The sequence below is a fragment of the Onychomys torridus genome, chromosome 16, assembly GCF_903995425.1.
Source record: "Onychomys torridus chromosome 16, mOncTor1.1, whole genome shotgun sequence".
Classification (NCBI taxonomy): Eukaryota; Metazoa; Chordata; class Mammalia; order Rodentia; family Cricetidae; genus Onychomys; species Onychomys torridus.
The window spans coordinates 53,818,016-53,838,283 of record NC_050458.1 but is presented as its reverse complement, the minus strand read 5'-3'; the positions used below and the strand labels follow the sequence as shown (position 1 = coordinate 53,838,283).

The following is a 20,268-nucleotide window of genomic DNA, read 5'->3' as shown; positions in this document are numbered from 1 at the left end:
TTAATTCCCAAACTCAAGGGTGGAAGGAGAGAACTGACTCCACAAAGTATTCCTCTGACCACCACGTGCACTATGGCACACGAACCACATATATCATATACACTTATATGCATATATGCCCACATGCACATATACAAACACACACCTGCATGCAAATAAAAAGAACCTAGTACTAAACCTAAAAGATTCTTTTTCTAGTAGAACAATGGAACACACAGCTTTAAAGATTCCCACAAAAAAAACTCCAGATCTAGAAGGCCTCAGAGGGGACTCTATCAAATACCCAAGGAAGAAGTGAAAGTTTTCCAGAACATACAATGTACTATAGACCAATGTATCTCATGATCATAAATATAAAAAATGAGTAAAATCAGACCTAACACACATTTATAAAACAAAACAAAACAAAACAACAAAACCACATCATGACCAAGTACTGTTCATTTCAGGAGGCAAAGGTGAAATTACATTAGAAAACAAATTAAGAAAATTGACTGGTGAACCCAAAACATAAAACCCCACATAATTTTAAAAGATACAGAAAAGCATTTGACAACATCAGTATCTATTCTCTGTGTGTTTGAGACAGGTTCTCACTATGCAGACCTGGCTGGCCTGGAACTCAGAGATCTGTCTGCCTCTGCCTCCTGAGTGCTCATTATTTATTCTTGACTAAAAATTACCAGTAAATTAGGAATCTCTCTCCTCAATCTGCTAGAAGGATATGTCAAAACCTTCCATGTCACCTTGAACTCCTTGCTGAGAGGAAATACAGAGCAAGCAATTGGAACTTAAATGTAATATTGTTTAGAATAGTATTAAACTGAAAAAAACAGGGAGTGGTGGTGCATGGCTTTAATCCCAATATCCAGGAGGTAGAGACAGGTCAGCCAAGGCTATATAGGGAGACCCTATCACCCTGTCTCAAAAAAAAAAAAAAAAAAAAAAAAAGAAGCAGGCAGCAGGCACAACAGCACCACACACTTTTAATCACAACACTTAGGAGCCAGAGGTGTGTGGATCTCTGAACTCAAGGACAACCGAGTCTAGAGAGCTAGTTCTAGGACAGCCAGGGCTATACAGAATACAGAGAAACCCTGTCTCAAAAAACCAAACCAGCCAACCAAACAAACAAAAAAGGACAAACCTGCTGAAAACATGCAAAACTACAAACTGAGATGTACATATTGCTAAAAGGAAACTGAAAAAATATGTGAATGAAAGGAGAGACTCATGTTTTCAAAGGACTAGATGACAATACCCTAACAGCATCAATTTTCCTCAAACTGATCCAAGAGAAAAAAGCTACACTTAGAATTCCTCAGAAACATGTGATTGGTTAGGAGGGGCTGGGCCTTCTGGAAAGGAGCCCACTGCTCTGCTCCCAGGTTTTGGCACCAGATGTAACTGAGGGTGCAGTGAAACCACCAAACTGGACTTCTCCTTGTGTAGGAAGAGGTTTACTGTAAACATAGAACTGCTGCATGCTCTCTCTGGTGGTGGTTCAAGGCTGCCGTGTCTATCTCTCAGCGACAGAGAGAGTAGTAAACTCTCCACTGCCAGAGCTAGCTCCCAGAAAAGCAGGAGGCTAGCCTGGGGGCTTACAGGCCAGAAGACAGAAGAGCTTAGTGGCTTTGATATGCACCACAGGTCCATGCTAACAAAGAACCACATGCCCCATTGCCAGAGGCAAGGGAGAGAGGGGAACTGGCTCTTTCTGGCAGGCTTTCTTTCTTCACGGTTTCTGAAGACCTCTGAGTGCAGATTTTTTTTTCTCTCTACCAGCAATCCTTCTGTTTTCCCTGTGGGCATCTAGCTGGAGCTGGCCCTAGACTGTCATTTTTCCTGTGGGCATCTAGCCTGAGCTGGCTCCAGACTATCACGTTGGGCCATAGTCAATGCTGCTGCCTTTTGGGAGGTCTGGGACCTAAAACAGATCAGCCACAAAGCACAGGATGGCTAACAAGCCATCTCTTGCACGCTCATGGAGACTTCAACTGATTCACTCAAGGATAAACCATCTGGGAGGATGAAAAAGCATTTTTATTAAACTCACTAAAACCTTACCTATTGTATGTAAACTCCACATCCATAGGTTCAAAGTTATACATCTGTTCAAATCCTGGATTAAGCTTAAGAGTTACATCTTCTTCATGAATCTAAAAAAAAAAAAAAAAAAAAAAAGTGATTCAATTTCTACACACTAGACTGGACTTCCTGGGACAATCTTGCATCTGTATTTGGCAACACATCATGAAAATATCATTTTACAGATTTGAGCCAAAATCTGCAAAATTAACTGAGAGAGAGCAAATCATTCTTAAACTACACAAAGAGGGGTGATGTCTTCATTCACATCGGCAACACTTAACCAGTCTCTCCCTGTGCCAAGTACACTGACAATGTGGTGCACAAGATCAAAGGAGATCAACCTGCCAACAACCCCAAGTCATGAGTGGTCCTGCTGAGTTAAAGCCTCCACAGAAAGGTCACTCGGGACTTCCCTTTCTAGTAGTACAGGGGATAAATGAAGCTGGATCCTGCATAAAATAAGAACTCATACTTTCATCTGAATAGGAAAGAAAGGGACCCTCTGAGGACACATGGGGGCAAAGCTGCCAAAGGAACCCAAACATCCTCAGGTGGAAGCTGTGCTGAGGCTGTGTGGCTTCTCGAAGCCCAGGCCTAACACTGTGCAAGGTCAGAAGCTGCAGTGAGAATCCGGACCCTGAGACTGTGGGCAGGTGATGCACAGTAAACACTGCGACAAACTGTCACAGAGTCCTCCCATTCTCAGGAGATGCTGCCACAGTCCTTCCCCAGGAAAACCACCTGGCAGAGGCTTCTGAGTTACCCAGAGATTACACAACCTAGGTCACTAAGCACACTAAACCCTAATCACTAAGAGGGAGGGACTGGGATCCTTAGCAGTTTAGAATACTGCAGACTGACTTGACCTTCTATCTGAAAAGCTGCAAAGAAGTAAGAAAACAGAAAGACACATAAAAGCAAGCACAAGGCAACTTACAAACATTACAACAGCCAGAGTAGTCAGAAGTAAAGGCAAGAGGAGTACTGGGAAGGATGCAAGTCGGGCAGTGTGTGTTCTCTAGAGCCCTAGTTACTTCTAAGTCAATCTGACACAAGCTAGTCATTTGAGAAGATGAACTCAACTGAGGACACATCAGATTGGCCTGTAGGCAAATTCATGGGACATTTTCTTGATTAACGATCCATCAGGGAAAGCCCTACTCACTGTAGGTGTGCCACCCCTGAGAAGGTTGTTGGGTGATCGATCAGACAAGGCAGCCCATTAGTCAATGAGCAGCACTTCTCCATGGCTGCCACCTTGAAATCATGCTTCAGCTTCCTCTGACGACAGAGTGTAAATAAACCCTTTCTTCCTCAAGCTTTTGGTCATGGTGATTTTGTTTGTTTTTTAAAGATTTATTTATTATATATACAGTGTTCTGTCTGCATGTTTGCCTGCACACCAGAAGAGGGCATCAGATCTCATAGATGGTTGTGAGCCCTCATGTGGTTGCCAGGAATTGAACTCAGGACCTCTGGAAGAGTAGTCAATGCTCTTAACCTCTGAGCTATCTCCCTAGCTCTGGTTATGGTGTTTTATCACAACAGAAACCTAATTAAGACATCTAGCACATGCTTGGCAGGAAGATCCTCTGTGGTCAGCTGGAAGTGGGTAGCTCTCAGTAAGGGCTCAGCACATGAGTCTTCTCTTCCTAAACTCTCCAAATTGGCTCTCCTAACAGGGCACAACTTTTCAAGGCCAAGAGACCTATGTTGGACTATCCCTGCTGGTTGTAAGACAGCAAACTTGACTTCAGTATGATAAATATGTGTTTCAGATGTGGCTTCTTTACCAGCTACACCATAGGCCTCTTGGACGCCTTCTTTATCAATTTGAGTATCTTGCCCCATGTTCTGGCCAGACAGTTGACGGCAGAACCAAGGGAAAGTCATGCTGAGATGGAAGCATGCACTGACTGAGAACCTGGCTTTACTGTGCAGAGCACCTACTGAAGGCCTCGGGACCATACTGACCCAGTGTGTCCTCCTCCTGAGGCTCCCGCTAACTCTTCTAGAGCATGCCCACAGTATCCAAGCTGATTCAGTGCAAACGTGGCTTACAAGTAGTTTTATATAGTTGAAAATTATACTTTCTTAGACAGGAAGGTCCCTTTATATAACAAAAATCACTCAAAGATCTCCGTGTCTTTAAATTTCCCACAATACAGACAAAGTCACTGGAGTTCCCTCTGTGAGGGGGAGGGGGAGTCAGTCTGTCCTTCACTCTTTGAGGAGTGTCCTCTCACCTCCATGACATAGCCGATATATTCAATGACATGTCCATTGTATTCTTGAGATTTTAAAATCAGTTTGTCACCTAGGTAAAAAAATATTACTATGTGTCAAACACAAAATCATAAATTTCCTGTTTTACTCTGAAATCAAGTCTTAATGGAGTACAATAAAATATAGAATTTCTGATATTTGTTGCTTAAAGATAGTATGTAACAAAGAAGCATGTATAACATACACATTAGATCACTCACTTTTAAGTAAATGTTGCTTCTAAGGACAGAAATGGGACAATCCAAGTAAGTGGCCAGGTGAAACTACTTTTCCCCCAGTGTGATCTTTCTGCTGGCCCCCAGGTAACCCACAGTGAGCATCTACCTGCATAAAGGGAAGGCCGGCTCTCAGCAAGGCCCGGGACCTCCAGCACCAGCAGATCTCCCTTCCTCTTCAGGATCACGCCACTCATGTTATACTCTTTCAGTTCTATTTCTGCATGGATCTCCTCCAGCCACAGCAGAGTGGAGAACTTCTCCTTGTAGTTTGACATGTTCAGAAGCTGAAAAAACAAGTACCCAGTCTGTGAAGACAGGACAGCACATCCCTATCTATGTCTAGGGAATATGCACCCTTAGAGCCCACATGTCTAAACCACTTACATCCAGGACATCTACTCCAGACAGGATGATTCAAGGTTAGAGGTTATGAACCCGGGCAGTATACCTCCACCCTTTGGCTTATGGAGGACCACAGCACTCTGGCTCTTCATTAGCCAAAAACCTCTACTCACTACCATAGTCTGGGCCCTCAGCCAACTCTGTTGTCCCTAACTTTCTGTCAGGTCTTTGAGCTTATTCTGGAAAGGGCAGTGTAACTTCCATAGATGTTTGCAGACGAGGACAGGCTATCTATTGGCCTAGATATAGTGTAAAGGGTCATCTTCCTTTCCATCTGAAATAATTGTAAAAATATCTAGATGAAATGTTAAGTCCTAGAAACATAAAAGCTACCAAGACTATACCACAAAGAAACAATGCAATCAGAATATAATTGTAACTACTCAGGAAATTGGATTAGGAACCAAAAACTTAAACTTTTTTTCAACAAAGAAAATCCCTAGATCTGGTGGTTTCATGAGAAAATTCTACATTAAAGAAATGGCAGAAATCCTCTTCAAACTTTTCCAAAAGCCCAAGGAATCCTCTACAATTCATTCTAAGAAGTCAGTATTTCTCTGCCACCCAAGTCAGAAAAGGACATTATAAAGAAAGAAAAGGCATGTGCTGCATACCTGTAATCCCATTGCTCAGGAAATAGGAAGATTACAAGTTTGAGGCTAGCCTGGGCTGCACAGTGTCACAGTGATGTGAGGGAATGGGGAGGAAGATATAAAGGGAAAGAGGAAGAAGGGAAAAGAGATGTGAAAGAAGAGGGAAAAGGGAGGGAAAGGGAGAAGGTAGAGAGAAGGGCAGAAGAGAAAAAGAAAAAGCAGTACTTCTCTCAGCTACTCAGCAGGCTAAAGAAAGACAACCATTTCAGCTCAGGAATTTGAGGCTATCCTTGGTAACATAGTAAGACTCCATTTCAAAATAAAACCAACAGAACTTACTCAACCATACCTCCTTCTCCAATACAGACCAATGTCTTACGAATATTGATTCAGGACTGTCACAAAATGCTAGCAAACAATGCTGTAGTATATTAAAAGGATTATATACTATGGCCAAACGTAGGAGGTATGGATAGATAAACATATGAAAATTAAAAACAGCAAACTGCTTAACAGAATGGAGAAAAACACATGATCATCGAGATACAGAAAAAATACCTCACTAACTTCAGCATCCTCTCATGATTAAAAAGAACCACTTTCTCAATATTATACAGGTAGATTATAAAAATCATACTCACTGATGAAAAACTGAAAACTACTCCGCTAAGATCAGGAACAAAACAGACGTCTATTCTCATCAGTTCTCTTTATCTCTAGAGGTCTTTGCTGTAGCAATTAGTTAAGCAAATGAACTCAGGGTGGGAGCTTTCAGTAGAAAACTAGCAGATGAATGCTGCTTACTAGCTTGCTCCTCTGGCTTGCTCAGCTACCTTTCTTATATAGCTCAGGCCTCCCAGCCTAGGGATGGCAGGCATATTGGGTCCCCCTACATTAATCAGCAATAAAGAAAATGCCTCATGGGCTGGAGAGATGGTTCAGAGGTTAAGAACACTGGCTGCTCTTCCAGAGGACTGGGGCTCAGTTCTCAGCATCCACATGGTAGCTCACATTTGTCTATGACTCCAGTCCCAGGAGATCCAATATACTCTTCTGGCCTCTGCTACAATGCACACAGACATAGATGCAGACAAAACACCCATACACATTAAATAAGTTAAAGAAAGACAGAAAATGTCTCACTGATATGCCCATAAGCCAATCTGACAGAGGCAATTCTTCAGTTGGGGTTCCCTCTTCCCAAGTGATTATGGATTGCATCACATTAACATTTAAAGCTAACTATGACAGTAAGTATTGTGAATGTAAAATCATCAGTGCTGAGAAAGCTTTGCACACACACACTAAAATGTAGAAGTGTGTTTAAGCCACTTCAGGAATGGTTAGAAATTGTATTCTAACCGCCAGTCAAAATTCACTTAACTCTGTGTTAAGTGTGTGTGCACGCGTGCATGTGCGCACATATTCATGAATACGTGTGCATGTAGGTACATTTGCCTGTGTTGGATACATGTAGAGTACCAGAGACTGATGTCAGAATGTCCTCAGTCACTTCTATACCTCTTTTTTTTTTTTTAGTGTTTTAAGACAGGGTTTCTCTGTGTAGCTTTGGCTCCTTTCCTGGAACTCACTCTGTAGCCTAGGCTGGCCTCAAACTCACAGAGATCCACCTGCCTCTGCTTCCTGAGTGCTGGGATTAAAAGCATGTGCCACCACCGCCCAGTTTTGTTTTGTTTTGTTTTTTTAGGTTTTACTATTATTATTATTATTTTGGTTTTTCAAGACAGGGTTTCTCTATGTAGCTTTGTGCCTTTCCTGGAACTCACTTGGTAGCCCAGGCTGGCCTCAAACTCACAGAGATCCACCTGGCTCTGCCTCCTGAGTGCTGGGACTAAAGGCATGCACCACCACCGCCCGGCTTATTACTATTACTATTACTACTACTACTACTATTACTACTACTACTACTACTACTACTACTATTATTATTAATTTTTGGCTTTTTTCAAGACAGAGTTTCTCTGTATAAATAGCTCTGGCTGTCCAGGAACTAACTTTGTAGACCAGGTTGGCCTCAAACTCAGAGCTCCACTTGCCTCTGCCTCCCAAGTGCTAGGATTAAAGGTGTGTGCCACCACTGCCTGTCTTCCTTATTATTTTTATGTGAACAAATGTTTGCTTGCATGTATGCAAGAATACCACATTCATGCAGTGCCTAGGTGGGCCAGAAGAGGGCATCAGAGCCCCTACATTACAAAAAGTTATGAGTCCCATATGGGTGCTGGGAACCAAACCCAAGTCCTCTGCCAAAGGAGCAAGTGCTACTACTGACTGCCAGGGCACCTCTCCAGCCCCTTCATCTTATTTTTTGAGACAGGTTCTCTCATTGAACCTAGAGCTCACCATTTTGGCCAGAGTGACTGGCCAGGGAGCCCTGGAATTCCCTTCTCTATTCCCAGCCCTGTGGTTAGTCATGCCCTGCCTGCCTGTTTTAAACTGGGTAATAGAAAAATGAATTCAGGTCCTCATGGTTTCATGGCAAATGTTTAACTTACCAAGTCACCTCCCCAGCCTTCATTTTTTAAAAAGTGAAATTAAAGTTATCAACTCAAATAGCAAGTTTTAAAAGCAAATACATTCTAAAATAATACAATCCCAAGATTTACTTATTTAATCCATATTTGCTAAGAAAAGTCTTTGCTTCCCATAATTAAACCATTATGTTTCTTAAGAGCAGAAAACTTTATCTGTATAGTAAAACAACAACAACAACAACAACAAACCCAAAAACACTGTCATTCCTAACATGTAATAATCTCAAGCCTTCTGTTATACTCTCAGCTTCACTCAGACTTTCAGGCATCGCCCTCTGCGGGTTCCTCATAGGGAAGGTACTTCTTGTGGCTACACATACTTAGCTTTTCACGATTCCCTCCCCTCCACCCCCCAGCCATGTACTCCCAAGTTGATGCTCCTTAACTAGAAACTGCATAGCAAATACTTCCTGGGATAGGTCAGACTTCCCATCCAATGCCAAAAAACTTTTGTTTTCTAGACTTCTTTGCAGTCTCTGAACTCAGGGAGGTGGTCTTCCACCCTCCCTGCAAGCAGTGTACATCTTTTTCCCTGTCTGCTGTGCTGGCATTCCTGGGAAGAACATTTCAGCAAAGGTCATAGATCTTCTTATGCTAAGGGACAATGCAGAGCACCAGGGAATGCTGAAGAGGTGACTGTGGCATTTCTATCTAGAGCTAAGCCTAAAGCATGTACGGCTCCACAGACATGTCTGTGCCTTGCTGCTGAATTCAGAAGGGTTGCACTGCCTCAGAGTTGGTGCATACCTAAGTCTTTCCAGAGACTCAAGTTTCAATGCTGCTCTGCCTAGCACCAGTGCTGTCTACCTCTAGTGTTCTGAGCCTCTCTATGTAAGTATGGAAAGCTTCCTGACCCTGGCATATAGACCAAGACCACCTGGCAGATAGAAGGCTGGCTTCAATCTCCCATTTCCACTCTTCTTCCTGAGCACTCTAAACACCAGGTTATTCATAAAGGTGATTCTCTCTTGTCATCCTGAAATTCCTAGTTACCTATGGTGTAAAATACTGACAGGAGATCTGAATCCAATTGCTTACCCCGTTTTTTTGAGTGGCACTTTAGTGGTGAGTAACAACCCATAGCTTTCAGATGTTTTCCTACCTCTGCAAGAAGCGGCTGGAAAGTCAGGATGTCAATTTTCTGTTCCACACATTTTTTTAATCTATCTGGTATTGGATACTGTGGAAGAAAACTTGGAAGTTGTCTTCTTGAGTTCCTTAAAAGAAAAAGTTAAATCAAGAGCAATTATATTATGCATGTATATAGCTTGTGTGTATGTGGGGGTGGGGTGGGGGCATGCACACACACACACACATGTGTAGAGGCCAGAGGACAACTTTGGATGTTGTTTCTTGAGTGCATTATCCTTGATTTTTTTTAAAACATGGTCGTCTCTGGTTGGCCTTGGATTACCTGATTAGGTGAGGCCAGCCACGCAGTAAGGCCCAGGAGCTGCCTGTCTCTACCTTCCCAGTGGTGGGATTACAACACGGCACCATAGTGACTTGCTTTTTTATATGGGTCTGGAGACTGAACTCAGTTTCTCCTGGGTGCATACTGACTGAACTAAAAATAATTTTTAATCTAAACTTTTATATGTTTGTAAATATCTCTGTCTATAGTGTATGGGTCCAGAAATGTTTCAGATTTTCTAGATTTTTCCCCCCAGTTCTGGGATTGAACCGAGGGCCTCACACTTGCTAGGCACTCTATCACTGAGCTACACTTCTAACCCATTATTCTTCAATTTGCAATATTTATATTAATTTTACCAGTTATAGATTTTCTAAAATGCAACAAAATCTGAAACTTGTAGGTCATGTCAACATTCAGACGTTTTCAGATTTCAGAAGACACTGGGTTCTGAGTGAAAGATGTTCAACTTGTATGAGGCATTTCCTCTCAGATACTCTGTCCTGTTTCAGAAAGGCTAGAGTTCACTAGTCCATGGAAACACCTGACATGAGAACCAGACTAGGCCACACTGGGTCAGGATCCTGTCTCTACACAAGCTCTGGCATGGCACTCTTGTCTCTACAACAGAGCTGGACAGAGCTCTGCAAGCTGTAGGGGAACCAGACTGGAAAAGTCCCAGGAGCCTGATCAAACCGTGACGTTTGAAGACAGTTCGTTTTAACTTCCTAAGTAGCTAAACTCTTATTACCACACTTTTAGTGAAGACAGGAGTACTACAAATGATACTGACACATCACTAATAAGAAGATACTTGGAGAAGGCTGGAGAGATGGCTTGGTGGTTAAGAGCACTGGCTGCTCTTCCAGAGGACCCAGGTTCAATTCCCAGCACCCACATGACAGCTCACACCTGTCTGCAACTCCAGTTTCAGGGGATCTGATACCCTCACACAGGCATAAATTCAGGCAAAACACCAATGAACATACAATAAAAATCAATTATTGGAAAAAGAAAAAGTGAATTTGGGGAAAGCAAGAAAGAAAAAAGAACATACTTGGTAAAAGCTGCCCTGTGTGGAGCCTGCTTCAACTGTTCTGCTGGTTCTTGGTGCTATTTTTCTCTAGAGAAATTTAGGTTCATCCTTGAGCGTCTGCCTTCATCTAGTTGGCTACATTTAAATGCACAGCAACTTCCATATCCAGTAAGACAAAAAGCAGAGTGACAGAAATGACAGGAAAATGGGGTTCTAGAAGTAGGAGAGATTCTGAGGACAGGACAGGCAGCACCTCAAGGCCAGGTCCCCTTCAGCTCTGAGGCAGTTTGTGCGGAGTGGAGGGAGCAGAGGTGTACTGCCAGTCTCTCCACTTCATTGCCACGTCCGGTGCAGGGGGTTCCTTTAAGAACCCTGCAGGTAGTCTGACTGTACGACTCTGGGTGGAAACTGCAGTCTATTACAGGGCTACCCAGCAGTACGGAAGGCTGTTGGGGCTGTGTTCACCTCTGAAGCTGTGGGGTACTCATGCAAATGGCTACTTGGAAAGCAGAGGCACCTAGTAAATGCTAATGAACTAACTGCAACAATTACTGAGCTATGGAGGGACTAAGACAACCAGCACACCTGTATACAAGCTGCTAAGTTTGAGACCAACCTGGTCTAGTAATAAATTCTAGGGTAGCCAGAGCTATACAGTGAGACCCTGTTTCAAAGACAAAAACACGAGAGTCTGCTCACGTAGAACAAAGATTCGAATAGAAAGAAGCCAGAAATGAACCCATACAGCTACTAACCATTTGATTTTCAACAATGGTATAAAAAACACAGCAGAGAAACAACAGTCCCCAGAAATCACATACATGGTGCCTTACATGTAGAAGAATGAAATAGATCTCCACCTCTTGTTTTCTACAAAAATCACTTCAAAATGGATCAAAGACCCTGTGGTGGTTTGAATGTAATTGGCCCCCATAATCTCATAGGGAGAAATACTATTATGAGGTGTGGCCTTGTTGAAGTGGGAATGGCCTTGTTGGAGGAAGTGTGTCACTGTGGGGGTGGGCTTTGAGGTTTCCTATGCTCAGGATACCGCCCAATGTCTCAGTTGACTCCTGTTACCTGCAAAATGTAGGACTCTCAGCTACTCCAGCACCATGTCTGCCTGCAAACTGCCATGCTCCCTGTCATGATGATGACTGAACCTCTGAAACTATAAGTGAGCCACTCCAATTATATATTTTCTTTGTAAAAAGCTATTGTGGTCATTGTGTCTCTTTATAGCAATAGAAACCCTAAGACAGACCCTAATGTAAGACCCACAACTCTGGATCTGCATTTCAAGATACAGGCACTGGCAAGGTTTCCTGTGCCTGTGACTACAATAGCTCAGTAAATAGTAGCAATACTTTATCAAGTAGAGTTACGTGGAATTAAAAAGTTTATATAGCAGAAGAAACAACCCAGAGTGAAGGGACATCCTACAAAACTTTACCAACTGACAAGGAATTAAAATCTATAATCTAGCTGGGTGGTGGTGGCACACGCCTTTAATCATAGTACTTGGGAGGCAGAGGCAGGCGGATCTCTGTGAGTTTAAGGCCAGCCTGGACTACAGAGCAAGTTCCAGGCAGGCACCAAAACTACACAGAGAAACTGTCTCGAAAATCAAAACAAAACAACAATCTAGAATCTATAAAAAAAAAAAAAAAACAAACAAAAAAACCCCCACCAAAATAAAACAAAGCCAAAAAAACCCAACTCAAATACCAGCCATAACAACAATGCTGGGTGGAAGTGGTGCACGTCTTTAATCCCAGCACTCAGAAGGCAAAGCCAGGTGGATCTCTGTGAGTTCGAGGCCAGCCTGGTCTACAGAACAAGTTCCAGGATAGGCACCAAAATTACAGAGAAAACCTGTCTCGAAAAACCAACCAAACAACCAACCAAACAACAAAACAAAAACTCAAACCATCTGGCCAATCAATATTTGGGCAAATGAATTAAACCGACAGTTCTCAAAAGAAATACAAATGGATAACGAACATGAAAAATGTAAATTAAATTGCTCAGAGACTCCATCTCACTATTTTGATGACAATAGAGGACAGAGAAAGCCAGTGAGATGTGGGATCTATACATTGTGGTACTGTGAGGTGGAGCAGCCACTAAGGAGGTCAATACAGAACTACCCCAGGAACTGCCCCAGGCCCATGTCTAAAGGATTCCAAAACAACACACCACATACTTCAACATTCATGTTTATTGCCCTCAACAGCTAAGATATGGAATCAGTCCAGACATCCAGTAACAGTGGAATACAGAGTGTGATATATATTCATAAAAGTTTTATTCATCCATAAAAAGAAAAGAGTTATGTGTGGAAACTGGATGAAATGGAGACCATCAAGAAAGAAAGGGAGGGAGGGAGGAAGGCAGGGAGGAAGCCAGGCTAAAGAAGGAAAAGTTTCTCTCCTATGTAATTTTCTCTCTTATGTAGCATACACATTTGTAAACACACATACCCTGTGTGATGGTAGAAAGGAGACTGTGTGTTCAGGAAAGGGTCTAAACGGAGAAGGAAAAGAGAAGGAAAAAAGAAATCCAAATGTGAAAGCAGAAGTAGACTATTGGAGGAGAGTGAAATAAGGATGGATGATGAGCAGGTAGATATTATCAAGGTACAGTTAGTTATCTGTATGTTAAAAAATATCACAAAGAAACCCATTATTTTATACACATATTTTTAGAAAATTAAAGAGAGCTGGATGTGGTGGTGCACGCCTTTAATCCCATCACTTGGAAGGCAGAGGCAGGGAGATCTGTGTGTTTGAGACCAGTCTGGTGTAGAGTGACTTCCAGGACAGTCAGGGTTACACAGAGAAACTCTGTCTCAAAAAGCAAACAGCAACAACAACCAATTTTGAAGAGGTCTACTGCAATACATGACCCCACCTGACAGCTACAACAGGAGCATGACTGAGCACTGGACCTGACTGGTCCCCAGAGTCACTGTGCAGGCAGGAGACAGCACCGCCCAGACTGTGGGAAAACCAATGCCTTACTCTAGAGCACGTGTTCTCAACCTGTGGGTCCAGACCCCTTTCCCAGGAGTCGCCGAAGACCATTAGTATCACAAATATATGGGGCTGGAGAGATGGCTCAGCAGTTTTAATAGCACTAACTGCTCTTCCAGAGGATCCAGGTTGATTCCCAGCAGCCATGTGGCAGCTCACAACTGCCTGTGGTGTCAAGATCCAACAAACACCCTCGCACAGATAGAGGGAAACACACACACACACACAAAGATATACAACGCACAACAGTAGCAAAATTACAGTTATAATTTAGCACTAAAAGAGATTTTCTGGTTGGGGGTCAGCACACCATGAGGAACTGTATCAAAGGGTCACAGGATTAGGAAGGGTGAGAACCAGTGCTCTAGAGGAACTCTCATACATGGATGTGCTAATACTCCCCAGAAACAGCCAGCAGGGTATTTGAACACTTGTCCTTGGTCTGTGCATCAGCTGTCTCTTGAGCCAGCTCTAACTGGACAGTGTGTGAACCAGAGTATTTGCTCTCATACTTATCCACAGACATGCTAACATCTCACTTCCTTTCTGGGTTTTTCCTCTAGGCACACCCTGGAAGTGAACAAGAACCATCAGCACTTACTACTGCTCTGTGCCAGGAAACTGTGCATTTCATGTGCTCTATACCATTTACTCCTCAAACCACATGAGGGAGAGACTATCACTTACAAATGAAGTTAAGGCACAGAGAGGTCAAGAAACTTTCCCAAGGCCACACAGCTTCTTGGTCGCAGTGCTGTGGATCAAACAATGGTCTAGAGAAGCATGGTGTCCACAGCTGCAGACAAGTTCAGCAATTCCATAATACTGTCTGCTAACACACTCTCCTTTCAGTCTACAATTTGGTAGAAGTCCATCATCCTTTGTCTTAGACTGTCACTGGGCTAACATGATCTGAAATCCAGAATTTCCCGTATTAGAGAAGTCACAGTCTTGCCCTGATGGGCCGTGGGCAGCACCTGACTCAAGCCTCAGTGATGACAGTGGCGTGGCAGTGTCTTCAGCACCAGGACAAAGCCATCTAACATTCGCACACATGCAGCTCCCATTTGGGGGGATTAAACTTAGAAGAAATGTGTTTCTTGGAAATTTTATGCTTTGTTTACTTCAGACAAGAGCAAACGGACCTGGGACCCAACCCAGACAGAAACTAGGTCGTTCACAAACTTTCTATGCTCAAGTCACAGTTTTCATTCCTGAATGGTATCACATCTTCCAAAAGGCTTCCAGTGACCAAGCAATCTTGGGCCCAATACAAGCTACACAGCAATTCTGGGAACTGTTCTAAAAACCACACCAGCCAGCATGGCACAGATCCGCTGCTGATGGTACAGCAGGGGCATCAGAGCCAGTCCTGCCCAGGAGTGGATGGCAGGAGCCAAGAGCTAAACCATCCTGGTTTCAAAGTGGCCTCAGGATCTGCCAAGGAAAAGCAGAGTTGAGGGGTGCACGGGGCCTGGTCTGCATGGACACTGGAGGTAACAGACACAGACTCTGCCCTTATCAGTTCATGGGAATGCATCCTGCCCCAAGAATAGTCACGGAAAGGGGCTCAAACACCGGCCTTGCCCTTGTCACCTCCTTAGCTAGGGTGACAGCTGACACCACTGCCTTTCCATAACACGTAAAGCTAACAGACAGAAAACCACACAGGAATTGCACAGTACCTTTTCTGTGTGGTCACAACAACTGTAGTCTTTGCAGACACTAATGTTTGGGAACTTTTAGGCTTTTTCCAAGAAAATGGCTCACGCACAGCTATTAAGGCCTCCTCACCACTCACAACATTCACTTCAAGATGTCGCCCAATAAGAAAGTTGGAGAAACACAGCAGAAGAAGCTCCTTGCAACGACCAGGGTTTCTTGGGAAAAAAAAGAGAGAAAAAGAAATTTAGTCTTAGTTATGAATGAGGCAGATTCAATCTGATTTCCCTTTCAGTATTTAAGGAAGTTGTAAAGCTGTAAGTATCAGTTAATCCCAACTATCAATGTGGTTAAGGTCTATAATCACTACGGAGATAGCCCTCTGGGTATACCTATAGACACTATTCTTGGTTAGATGAACTGAGGTAGGAAAACTTGCTGACTGTGTGTGTCTCCATTTCCTAAGATGAGATTGTGAACCATATAAAAAGGAGAAGCAAGCTGAGCACAGGCCTCATTGCTCTCTGTCTGGTGCATGCAATGTTCTTCTGCCATGATGGAACCCTGAACTGTGAACCAAAACAAACCACATTTCCCTTAAGTTGCTTTCATTGGGGCATTTTTAATCATAGCAACAGGAAAAGTAGGTAATATAGAAAGAAGACAATTGGTACTGAGAAGTGAGCCAATGCTGTGATAAATGTGTGATTCCTAGGCCTTCAGAAATTTTTGTGGCTGGAATGTTGAAGATTTTGATACTTAAGGCTAGAAAATCCCTAGCATGCTAGAAGCAGGACTTCATGGGCCATTCAGGTGGGATGGAAGACAAAAATGCAGAGAAAAATATGGAGGCCTGGTTGATGAGATTTCAAAGTGGATCAAAGATCCTCCATCAGGAAGTGGGCTAGAGGCCATTTGCATGCTATTATGGCTAAGAATCTGACTTTATTCTGCCTCTATCCTGAGAACTTGAGTAAAACTGATTTTAAAGATAGTAGACTTATTTGTTAGGCAGAGAAGTCTTCAAATAGGAGAGCATTCGGGCTGATGCTGCCGAAAGCTCCTTCCTGCCGCTATGGAGACATACTTTATTGTTTTGTTGGAGACAGGGTTTCTCTGTGTAGCTCTGGCTATCCTGGAACTCACTCTGTAGACCATGCTGGCCTGAAACTCAGAGATCTGCCTGCCTGTCTCTGACTCCTGAGTGCTGGGATCAAAGGCATGTGTTACCACACCCTGCTAGATTATAACTTAGAACTGTGAGCCAAAATGAACCATTTATTTCCTAAGTTGTTGATTTTTCCAGGTATTTTATTATAGCAACAGGTAAAGTAACTAATACATCAATATAAATTCAGGTGCTTAAACCAGAACTTTCTGTAATTCTGAAATTTATCAGGGAAAACATTTTCAGTATTCCCAAATTCAAACAAGACTTCTAACTATGTGACTAAAATGGCACCATTCTTCCTTGATTGCTCATTTCCAACTAAGACTCTAACAAGGCTATGCTGTGCACACTAACCTCTGCTTATAACTATAGCTTTCTCAACCTAACTACTCCTGTTATGCCATGGCTAAACCTCAGCCAAGCTGTCTCATTTTACATGGGTGACTATAATCTGATGGGTTTAAAGCAAGATCATCAGATCAGAAAGATTTAAATGACTGCCGATGGGAAGGAAGCCTGGACCCAAATGTCAACCTTGGTGACTACATGCTTTTGAGCAGCCAGCATGGTAGTGGGGCATGAGGAGAGAGAACAGGAAAAGAGAGCTGAGTGAAAGGCTGGGGAATGCTATCTGCTTAGGGCCAACCAGATGGCGAGGCAGAATGGAGGTAGGACTTCCAGTCTAGGCTGTGCCCTCTTTTCCCTCCACCTCTGTTCACTGTAGTGTCTTGACAAGATGCCCAGAGGGCGAGAAGAGGGGTATAAATGGGCTGGGATCTTGGGGACACCAGGACACCATGAAAATGAGCTCAAGATGGCTACCACCAGAAGGGCTCAAAAGCAGTGGAAGGCGCTCACATCTAAATGGGTCATGAACACTACTTTCTTTGTAAAGATGGAGTCAGGTTGTCTGCTGAAGAGGAATGTGGGTCCTATTCTGGGTGGACATTTTCTGACCTATACTTGTCTTTGTAATTTGGTTCCATCAGAGACAGGAATGAATGCTTTAAAAATATACAACATATCCAGGTAGTAGTGGTACACGCCTTTAATCTCAGCACTAGGGGGGCAGAGGCAGGCAGATCTCCGAGTTTAAGAGCCTGGTCTACAGAGTGAGTTCCAGGACAGGCTACACAGAGAAACCCTATCTCAAAGGGGGAAAAATTATATAAGCATCACAGATGACCCATGGGAGAAACACGCACCAGTACCCCACAGGAAGCTCTTTCTAGCCCCAAGCACATACTTGGCATCACATGTAACCACAATGCAAGTTTTCTCCCCTGGAGGAATGAGGCCCCCAGGCTCAGGCTCCTGTTTCTTTGATGTGTTTCCTTTTTCTCTGCTTTCTTCTTCACAGGCACAGTCATCTGGGAAATGACATTTAAACCAACAATTAGTGGGGGAAGGCAACTTATTCCTAACAATGTTGGAAATCAATGTGTATACACACATGTATACACACACACACACACACACACACACACACACACACACACACACACACACACACCAACTTTTGCAGGTGGCTAACAGAACAGGGAAGCAGGGGAGGAGGATGTACCTACAGGACCAGCCAGTCTCCTGGCTGAGGACTGCCTGTATCCTAAAGCACATGCTGGTCTGTGTCAAGCTGTTTCTGTCCTTCTCCCAGCCCCAAGACTGCAGGAGCACAAGTATCCAAATTAAAAAGAGTTCAGGCACCAAGTGTTGCCAGGTCCTAGGGCAGTCTCTCTAACTCACTGGCCACAAATCCAGCTCAGTTCCTGGACCTTATGGAGCAGCAGCTGCACCATCTACCTGGAGAGATTTCTGTGTTGTTCAGACTGCTCTCTGGCATCTCATCAGTTTTGTTTTCTCTGTGATGATTCGATGAATTAACATTTTCACCCTCAGGAACAGAAACAGCAGCCTCCCCTGAGCAGGCCTGGCCTCTGCCCTGTGCCTCAAATCTAAACTGTTGTGCTTTATCCCAGCCAGCCAGTCTGCAACTGATGAGGTCCTGAGAAATCTTTCCTTTATTCCTGGAAAAAAGAAAAAAGACCATGGACTGTGTCAGGTCTCCAGAGCTCAGACATCACCGTCAGCTAAACCCACACAATTCAACACAGTAAAGGTGCCTACATACACCTTTACAATGTTAAGTCTGAAGGACATCTTAGAGTAAAATTTGTGGAAGGGTAATATAGTCTTGTTATGCACACCAGCCTTGAACTTGCAGCAATTCTCCTGACTCTGCCTCCCCAGTGCTGGTGTTATAGTCATGAGTCACCACACTGGCTTGAGGTGAAATTTCATTTTAATATTCATTAATTCACCTAATCACTCATTCATTCTAATACATGGGTGGGCACGTATCTCAGGGTTGTAGAGGTTGGAGAGTAACACAGAGAATCAGTTCTCTGTTTCTTCCTTCATTTGGGTTTGGGAGACTGAATTTAGGTTTCTAGGTCTACATAGCAAAGGCCTTTACCCAGTGAGGCAACTTGCCAGCCCAAGGGCTGAGACTGTTTATAGGGAAAAATAAACAGGCACCATACAGTTGTTTCTACAGAATATCTTAAAGTCAGAGTTTAAAAGCAACTTGTATGGCCCCTTTACCTAAAACTCCAGGGCATACTTACTCTATCCAGATCACCATTGCCTTGCTTTCTCCTTCCTTCAATGTTCCAAAACTGGTCATTCTTGTAACTTCAATACCACCTTTGTTTTTCAGTAAGAGGGCTCCATAGGGCTCCTGGGGGGCCTCACCAAGAGTGGAAGCATCTCTGAAGAAAACACCAGTATCAAGGTGCTGAGACCTCTCTGCAGCACTGCTGGCTCTTCCCCACCTCCCTCCCACCTCCCTGGAGACCAACTGCCTGATAACATGACACAGAGGCCAGCCAGGTATTCAACAAGTCCCACAATTTCTCAAGTCACCTCACAAAAGAGCATCACAAATCCCCCAAAGGCTAAAGGCAAGGAGTGAAACAGGTGGCATCTGACCTACTCCCACAGAGGAGAGGTCCTGCTCTCCATTGCCTCCAAGACTACAAAGGATGGACATTGGGAGGAGAGGGGGAGGCACACACAGGGACTTGCATTCAGAGATTTCCCAAACTTGTATTTGGAGTATTATTTTCTTTGCTTTTAAGTATAGTTAAAGGCTATATGACTAGATTTCCTTTACAGTGGACTGCATACTTAACACTGGTCTTGTAAGATTAAGATGGAGATGAAAAATTCCCACTGCTTAAATGTTTCATTCTTTTCTACACTTGCATTTGTCTAGATGTACAACTAGCACTATGTTACAACAGCCTGCAGTATTTGACAGGGTAGCATAACATGTAGCCTATAGCAACAGGCTTATATAATTGACATATGCACAATCACTACGCTGCCTGACCAAGTAATACATTTCTCAGAACATATATCCATTATTAAACAGCGTCTGACTGTATGTGAGAACAATTCAATGGGAAGTTCTGTTCTTCAGAAAATAAGAAACTGCGTCTTTCTCTCAAAAAAGGAGTCCTTTGCTTCTTTATGTCCACATGCTTTGTGATCCAAGCATGGGAATGGGCATTATGCCCTGGCTCCTTAGCCCCAGCAGCTTCCACTCCATAATCAAGATAGATTGGGCATGCCATGGAGCAGAAACAACTTCAAGAATTCATGGTGGCTGGACATGTGGTTCAGCATGAATTGTAGTACTCAGGGAGCTAAGACAGAAGGACTGCTAGCTACAGGCCAGCCTGGGTGACATAACAAGCCCTTACTACAAAACAAAACGTAACACAATGACAACAACAAAATGTAT

At 43.4% G+C, this 20,268-nt stretch overlaps 1 protein-coding gene across 1 annotated transcript in view; it reads right to left on the bottom strand.

The window, feature by feature from the left end:
* Mov10l1 (Mov10 like RISC complex RNA helicase 1) overlaps window positions 1-20,268 on the bottom strand; it is a 74,459-nt gene that overhangs the window by 37,309 nt on the left and 16,882 nt on the right. The window contains exons 6-13 of the mRNA XM_036207610.1: window positions 19,088-19,231; window positions 18,264-18,487; window positions 17,710-17,833; window positions 15,316-15,510; window positions 9,248-9,362; window positions 4,702-4,879; window positions 4,338-4,408; window positions 2,068-2,159 (exon numbers count right to left, since the gene is read on the bottom strand). Coding sequence (XP_036063503.1) covers window positions 2,068-2,159; window positions 4,338-4,408; window positions 4,702-4,879; window positions 9,248-9,362; window positions 15,316-15,510; window positions 17,710-17,833; window positions 18,264-18,487; window positions 19,088-19,231 — 1,143 coding nt within the window. The remainder of the gene's footprint in view (window positions 1-2,067; window positions 2,160-4,337; window positions 4,409-4,701; window positions 4,880-9,247; window positions 9,363-15,315; window positions 15,511-17,709; window positions 17,834-18,263; window positions 18,488-19,087; window positions 19,232-20,268) is intronic.